Source organism: Notothenia coriiceps, unplaced genomic scaffold, assembly GCF_000735185.1.
Source record: "Notothenia coriiceps isolate Sejong01 unplaced genomic scaffold, NC01 NC01_scaffold00020911, whole genome shotgun sequence".
NCBI lineage: Eukaryota > Metazoa > Chordata > Actinopteri > Perciformes > Nototheniidae > Notothenia > Notothenia coriiceps.
The window spans coordinates 1-9,022 of record NW_011353612.1 but is presented as its reverse complement, the minus strand read 5'-3'; the positions used below and the strand labels follow the sequence as shown (position 1 = coordinate 9,022).

Below are 9,022 nucleotides of genomic sequence, written 5' to 3'. Positions count from 1 at the left end.
AAAAGAGAGCACCCCGTTTATTTTTCCCATTTTATTATCCAGAATGACTGTAAACTTTTGAATAAAGTTCATTTTGTTAGGGCTACATATAACACACTAGAGCAGTGGTTCTCAAACTTTTTTCAATAATGTACCCTCTTCGGAAAAAGAATTCAGCCAAGTACCCCCTGATCAGCGCAGAAACTATTTGTTAGGGAAAAAACCTATATAAAGAGGTACAGTGCTGCACCGTTAGTGTCTGATTTATTAAAACAACAACATGAGAAACACTTAAATGCTACATTTCAAATGTTTACAATCCATCACTAAATTCATGGTAAACCCATTTTAACATCATGCAATAACACTAAGACGACATTAGTTGCATTGAACTTTTTTAACTTTTTTTAACTCTTTTTAATAAGTTGTACTTACAATGTAGTGAGAAACATGGGCTTGAGCTTCACTGAGATCTGTGTCATTCTGACAGGGAGGCAACCTGCAGTTATTACACTTCGCGTTTTGAAATATGTGTAACTGTTAATATAAAACCAACACTGCTCAAACTTCCTTTCTTTTCCTAAAATTGGTATATTTATGTATTTATTTATTTTTGGGGCGTGGGGAATGAAGAGAGACAAATATATGAGCATTTTATGAGCATGGGATGTTGACCCCTCATATAAACATAATGTTGCGCTATACTTTGCGGCCACACGCCGTTGCCAAGCAACGCTTATTGTTTAGGTCCTTTGATAAGCAGGCAGTCATATAATTAACTAGAACTAGCTAGATCTGATAGATTTGGACATAAACGCGAGTGAAGTCTAACCGGCCGCGAGAGAGAGATCAGAGATCAGATCAGCTGCTGCTGACGGAGAACACGCAGCTCTTCCGGATCAAAGCTCCGCCGCTGTGACGGACCGTTGAGTGGAGCAAAATGAAATACACTAAGAGTTAGACCTAACACAGTTAAGTAGTTTATCTACTCTGGAACTAGCTAAACTAGTTATAAATATGTGTATTCTTTACTGTCGGGTCACTTATTACAGGTTCAGCGAGCTGCACGAGACTGACGGGCTGTCAGGTAGTTAATCTACTATTAGTAGTTTGTTTAAATGCATTACTTATGTTGTTTTTTTCATTAACATAAAATAAATCTCACGTACCCCCTGCGGTACTCCAACGTACCCAGAGGGGTCCGTGTACCCCATTTGAGAACCACTGCACTAGAGGAAAGGGAATACCCCAACAAAGCATAATATGGTCTCTAATTCCTGTTGTCATTTTCAGTTTATCTCTGAGTTAAGGTCTTTCATTTTCATTTTGCCAATTTCCACCTCTTATCCCAGTTTTGTGCTTTAATTTAGCTTTTTAATTGTATCTCTGTGGAAAATGATACTCCATATGTTTGGCAATGCAGAAACTAAGGGTTGCAATTGCAAACCCCGTACCATCTGGTTAGCTTTTTATCAATTGCTCTTCTTCTTGTGACAACCGATGAAGTATCCTTGAGCAAGGCATTTAACCTCCACGTTCTCCAGTGGCGCTGCCTGCTCATTAGCTAACAAAGAGTGATGGTTCAATGCAAGGTGCAATCAAGAGGTTTCTTTTTCCGTCAAACCCTTCATTCCCCAAACTAGTCCACACTTGTCAAGGTGTGTTGTTTGGCACCCTCCTTGGAAATATGATAGCACATGCCTCCATACTGTCAGGTCTTGAGTTTGCATTTCCACACTCGTGTCTGCTCAGCCAAGCAGTGCAGGAGAACAGGGCAATGGACAGATTAAACATAATTACCTTGTGATGCTTGTTAGGGATTAGGTGTGTGTGTCCGCACCGTAGTGTGTGTGTGTTTGCGACATCCTCCGTCCATCAGTCACCATATTTGTTTTGTCACACCACACCTGTTCCCGTTACGCGCTATAATCTGCCCAGATAAATCACATTACGCTTTTGGGCGGCGCGGCTGAGCGTTACACTGCCACAGCCTCACCGCTGAAGCCAAGCCGGCGAAATAACTTTCAATTAGAGCCCTCAGATGATGCCTTTGGTCGGAACTTGTTTGATTCTGTTATTTCTTTCCCACCCTCTCTCTATCTCACTTTTGTAGTGCGTTCAAAAGCCGAGAGTGTGATTTTTCTTCATTAAAACTGAAATCACCTGTTAGGGGCAATTTGGTGGGGTGTGTGTGAATGTTTGTATGGTGTGTTGAGGTTTCTTTATAGTGTGTGTATATGTCTGGGAACCATTTTCAGACTTTAAACCATTTGAATGGGAAGAGTTTATGATAGCATGGATACATTTTCTGGCCTTAGTTTGTTTTTGTGTGTGTTTACGCACGTGTGCACATAACACTATGTTTCTATTTCCTTGATCTTATTGCTCTTTTGTCTCTTTTTTGTATTTGAGAAGAAGAAAATGGAAGAATTCAAATGAAAAGTTCAACATTTCAAATAAAAATGACCCAAATAATCCATATAAGCTAAATATAGGTAATGGAAAATGGAAAATAAATGGAAAATGTAAAGCTTTGCATATTATCCATTAGCATTAAACTGAGTGAATAACACGACATTTAATATCTTAAATATTAAAAAATCTATTGCATTGAAATAACAGATCAAGTGAGTGGACATGATTGATTGAATCCTGTAATCATATGTATTTATTTCTGTGGAATTGTTCTACTTCTTAATTTGTTCATGGTACATTTCTGATAATAATACCTATTTACTACTGATTTCATTTGCTAAATAAAATACATGAAATCATGAAAGAAGAAATCAATCAACATGTAACATTTCAAAGCTTTGCATACTCAGCGAATGACATAGCATTTGTTTTTTTATCAATAATGTCCTCCTTCTCCCTCTTGTTGTTCCAGTTGTTCCCTGAGACGGGGCCTCGCCAAGGGGGCACCCGGCTGACCATCCTGGGGGAGAACCTGGGTCTGCAGTTCAGAGACATCCAGATGGGCGTCAGACTGGGCAAGGTGCCCTGCGTCCCCATCGAGGAGGAGTATGTGAGCGCAGAGAGGTACGTTCAGGGACAGAAGACACACTCACAAGCACAGAAGAACATTCACACACTGTGACAATGGCACCTCAACCAGAACACGTTTTTATGTGGGAGCATTCAGCAGCTGGATGGATGGTGGTAATAGGGTTGTCTTTGTGTGTGAATTCCATCTGTTGTTCCCCTCCATTACTCCCTACATATGCTCTTTTCTTTATTTTTCTCATCCTGACATTTACTCCTCTGCAGGGTCCTACATGGCTGAGGAATTGAGTTCACACAGATCAAACAATCTCTCTGTAGTGCACTTAGTTGGGAAATGACGCATGTTGAGATAGAGAGCATCTCTATTCAAATATTACACACACATCAGTTATTTTGCACATTCTTCCTGACATCCATGCAACACTTTAGCATGTGTAAGATATATTATTTAATATCTTCCCTTCCTTCTTTGCTAGTTTCTTCCTGCTTCTTTGATTCCGCCTGTCACTCCTCCTGAAACACAGATTAAATCTAGTTTAGTAACATGTTACAATGCATACAATATGAAGCCTAAAGCACATGGAGGCGAAATCCATACTAGATTTAAAAAAAAAAAACGTCTTGATTAACAGAACCTGTAAAATATAGTTATGGACACTCAGCTTCTCCATAAAGGGTTTTCATCTCTGGAACACATAACTCCCTGAAATAAAATGAATTCCAGAAATAAAAATATTTTACAACACAGATTAAGTGCTGGCTTAAAGCAAACCCGAGTTCTATACCCATTAATAGCTCATTGGACTATAAATTGTGGTATATGTATTGTGTGTAATTTCATATCTGTAGAGTTGTGTGGTTGTATAATTCTAAAAGCTCTATATTTTAACTGCACTACATGAGAAGGACCAATAGTTCAGAATTAGCCATATCTAAGGTCTCTGTTCAGCCCATCATTTTCAGGTTATGTTTAATTGCATTGTCCCTATCAAATAAAAAATTTACCACATACTGGGACTGCAAGCTATAATGCCTTAGGAAGCGACCAATTTAAAAGCAGCATTTGGTACGATTTTAGAGATTTGGTAATGACTTGTTACCTCTCCAACCACAGAATAGTGTGTCTGCTGAACGACGCCACCAGCTACAGGGTACAGGAAGCCCCGGTGGAGGTGTGTGTGAGGGACTGCGTCAACGACTACAGAGCGCTGTCGCCCAGGCCCTTTACCTTTGTGGTAAGCACCATACAAAGAGTCTATAGGCGCTTTCAGACCGCAGTACTTTTCCCACAAAGCTTCATCAGAGCTTAGTTCATGAGAACTCTTTAGTTTTCATGAACTAAGTACAGATCGCGTTCACACCGGAATAAGTCCCTGAGGGAGGATTAGGCAAATGAAGCCACTGACGTCACTTCTTCTTCTTCTGCTTTGGGTTTACTGGCAGGCCGCAAACAACTTCACGGCGTATACTGCCACCCGAAGTCCCCGGCCGGAAGTCCCCGGAGTTAGGGACTGGCTTCAGTAGAAGCTGCTGTAATTCGCCAGAATGCCGACACCTCCTCATCTCCACCTCTTCCATGTTTTCTTTTGTGTTGCCATAAGTTAGTCTCTCTGCGTTTGTGCGCTGGGCTAATGCTAATAATACTAATGCCAGGATAATAAAATGGCGGCTTCACAAAACGTTTTGGGAGTTTTACGGGGCGTGGTTTGCATTCCGCCCAGCCAATCAGAAATAGGAACCTTTTTCTCCCACGAACGTACCTGCTCTCTAGCAGGGACGGAAAAGGGGGTGAAAGGTTCTCATGAACTAAGTTTTGTTCCGGATCTTTTTGGTGTGAAGTTCGCAACATTTCGGAACTATATCGGAACTAAAGTGGGAAAAGTACTGCGGTGTGAAAGCGCATAGTATGTTTTTTTAGACCGTGATGACCAAAGAAATATCATTATTTCATGACATGTCTCTAGTAACTGAGCAAAGGGTTCAGTTTAAAAAGTCAAAATACGCCCCATAGATGGTTTATAGTATTTCTGTTTTAAGTTACTACAGATTGAAGTGTTTTTTATTAAAAAAATGTCTGTAACTAAGGCATCTCATCATTGATTATGATGTCATCTGAAAATATGAATACTCTAAAAGGTGCATTGAAATTACAGATCAAAAAAAATTGACATGATTGATTGAATCGTAGTCCAGTGAACATATGTCATTTATGTTTAGAATATACATGTAAAGGCTGTGGTCCTTGAAGTCTTCTTGATGTTTCTTGTAACATTTCTGGGAATAACCGAGACTCAACCAATTTGATTATATTTACTAAGTGAAAATAAATGTTACTCCCTCTCCTCCAGACTCCATTCTTCACCCGTATCCAGCCTTCTCAAGGGCCCATCTCTGGGGGCACCCGGGTCACCATCGAGGGAAGTTCACTCAACGCAGGCAGCTACGTCTCAGTGGGCATCGGACAGCAGCCCTGCTACTTCAAAAAGTAAGGACCATAGGTTTGAGTGCATGTAAATGTTCAGCAAAGTCTAAAATCCCAAAGTCTTAGCACCCAGCCTGAAACACCTCAACTGGACACCTTTGATTTCTTCATTAACAGAGTGACATCTATCTTGAACCATTGTTTTTGTTGTCTTACTTGAACATTTTATTTTAAATATCCTAGTGAGGGGATTCTATTTTCCTATTAAGGAGAATATAATTAAGATAAGCATAATACAAAAATTAGTACTCAAAATAGTAACATAAGTTCATAATCAAGAAAAAAGGTTATTAATAGATGAAGAAAACATGTGCACAAATGAACATGTTCTGTGTGTGTGAGCGTGTGTGTACTGCAGGACATCACAAATATATGACATGTCATCATTGTGTAAGGTTAGCATGTCGTGCTAATCCAGAGTACCAACACACTTGCTTGTCAAATGCCTGGATTAGCCTCTCACAGCTAATCTCTGTTGAAGCCGCCGTATGCTAGTTTTGATGTGACTGCATCATTCCTGTGCTCGCAGTAATCCAGCAGATTCCACTTCAACACAGCAACTCTGTCCTTATCTGTCACACCCTAACTGTGTGACCGTGTTTGTGGCATCTTGTGAAGGTTTCCGGGACATGTGTGTCTTTGTGAATGGGGTTGCTATGGTGACTGGACAAGGGAGATTTTTCCTTTTTCACTCTCTGTCACACTCTCCCTCTCCGTGTGACTGTCATGGCGTATTGAGGCACAATGGAATTTACAACACTACATTAAAGTGTACACACACACACACACACACACACACACACACACACACACACACACACACACACACACACACACACACACACACACACACACACACACACACACACACACACTGCTCCTGTGAAGTCATGGCCCAGAAAAGAGCAACCACTCAACTGTGCTAAATACATATTAGATAGAGAAGCTACTGGGGACTGCAATTTGTTTTTTGCCTATGGGACATCCATGCACACACACACACACACACACACACACACACACACACACACACACACACACACACACACACACACACATGCAGAGACACATAGGCTCCCCCAGTGTTTATCGACTGGTGTTGTTGAGCCTTGACAGTGCGCCAATCATACTAGGCATAAACTTCATTAAACATGACTTCACATGACTTGTTTCTCATTGTTGTATGTGGCTCTCCCTACATTGAAAACTCACATTTCATTCCTTTCTAAAAAAGAATGTGGTACATGCCATACCATTGCACCATTTGCCGCGTGTCATGCCCTCTTTTTCCCCCTTTCAACACTGTCACGTACATAAAGGCAGTGGTTGCTCCAAAACACTTTGAAATAAATAAATACAATAAATGAATAAATACATAAATAAACAAATACATTCATAAATTAATAAACACATACTGTAGAGCAGGGGTGCCCAATACGTCGACCGCGATCGACCGGTCGATCAAAGGTAGTGTGGGTAGATCGCATGGCATTGAAAAAAAAAAGAAGAAGAAAGTTTGCCTATCATCCATCCTTACTAGGGCATTTGCCACTTGCGGTCAACTGCGCCAGCTGCAAATCACCGGCGGGCTGATTACCTAGTTAGCCATCCAATTTATTTTACGAAAGAAAGGGTATACAATTGACATACTGACCAAAAATGTACTGAGTTGTATTGTGCCATACGGGTTCATGCAGTTATGCAAGGTACACCAACATAAGGTATACTCAGTGTATATATATATATATACATAAATATATGTTTAGCATTTTTAACGTAGGTAGATCATGTTGACTTGGTCATTTTAAAAGTAGCTCCCAAGCTGAAAAGGTGTGGGCACCCCTGCTGTAGAGGATGGCTTACACCAGCCATAAAATATACTACAAAAAAAACTCGAAGAGAGTCTGAAAGAGTAAATGATTTGAATTTCAAAATATAAATAAAAAATTTGTTTTGTCAATAAAAATACATCTAGCAAAGCCTTGCATACATACCTAGTTTGCATAATATGCAGAAATATATAATTTAAACAAGAACAAATGCCTCTTAATGCCATGTGTTAGTGCAGCCACAGACAGTAACATGCACACAACATGTATATTGTTGCTAAACTCAAACTGTTATAAGTACACATTTTTGGATATCACAATAAAAAGGCTGGAAACTTAACAAATTAATTCAAAGAGCTTTACTGCAGTAAAAACCAAAAATAAATACTTTATGAGACAGCTGTAATCCCTGTGACCCAGCAGGCCAGAAAGGATTTGACTTGCTGAAGTGCATTGCTCACAAATGGGATTATCTAATCAAATTAGCAGGTTACAATATGACTTTGAGAGGGAGAGACTAATTGACTTTCCAGACTGGACAATGGTAATTACAAGCACAATGAGCAAGTCATTAAATATGTCATGGCTTCAGATCGGACCCCAGTATTTAGGGACAGTCGCTGGAACTAGAAACTAATCATTGCCTCTGTATTATAATAATTCAGTTTTAAAGGTGATTATCAGATTATTCTGGACCGCTTCTTTGCAGGCTGTTGCAGAGGGGCTCCCACCATTCTCTGCAATCTTGTTTGTATCCTGCATCGCTCTATGTATTAGACATTTCCTGTGAGACAGGAGGACTCCAATATCTTTCAAATATCACAACAGTTTGTGATGATATTGTAGAAATCTGTCTTCACAGTGTGCCTTAGGGCTCTGAGGAAATGTAGAATCTCTCTGAGTTGAAAGTGTTTTCTGTCCAATGCATTTCTGATTTGGGATCATCCAACTTTTCTTTTGTCTGTCCTTCCAGGAGGAATGCCAATGAGATAGTGTGCATTACCCCAGCTGGATCAGCAGTGAGCAGTGCGTTAGTCACTGTGGACATCGATGACGCTGAGCTCCAAAACCCTGAGGTGAAGTTTAACTACACTGAAGACCCCACCGTCCTGAGGATTGAACCGGACTGGAGCATTGCCAGGTAATGTGCTATGTTTGTTGTCTCATTTGTGGTCCAATCATTGCTTGGTGTCTTTTTTTGTCCATTGACCATTTGAATAAATAACACATTTTGGTCAGGATAGGATATTGGAACTGTTATAACAGCCAAATAAAGGGTAGTATGCAGCAAGCCAGTCCATATAGCCAAAGGAACTCTGTGAGGTTTCCTATTATCCCACTTATTACATGGCTATTTCTATAAATAAATCAACAATTTGACACAGCAGAACCATTTGAACATGATTGTATTGATTACAAAAGGGGGGGAGGAAAAGTAGTCCGTTCTTCTGCTTAGTCACAGTTTGAACTGCAGCGACGGTTCTTCCATTTTATAGAGATACACAAAATGACGGTAGAGGTTTTCTATTACTGTCAAAGTATTCACATTTACTTTTCCATTAACCAGTCTTTAAACATTGCTAGAGCCCATACCGTCTTCGAGTTAGTGTTTTCGGTACCACTTTACAATAAGACTACCCAGTGTTTCCCCTATCATTGTCTTGGAGGGGCGCTGTGACCCCCCTGAAATTCAAGGTGTTAAAAAAGTATATATATACAATTTTTTTTT

General features: G+C 40.0%; 1 protein-coding gene across 1 annotated transcript; it reads left to right on the top strand.

The window, feature by feature from the left end:
• Nucleotides 1–2,866: 2,866 nt before the first annotated feature.
• On the top strand, nt 2,867–8,434 carry LOC104952959 (plexin-A1-like; the record flags this gene model as incomplete). The annotated part of the gene is made up of 4 exons (XM_010779868.1): nt 2,867–3,018; nt 4,097–4,217; nt 5,331–5,467; nt 8,267–8,434. Coding segments are annotated over 4 exons (578 nt in total), but the record flags the coding sequence as incomplete, so codon positions are not given.
• Nucleotides 8,435–9,022: the final 588 nt, after the last annotated feature.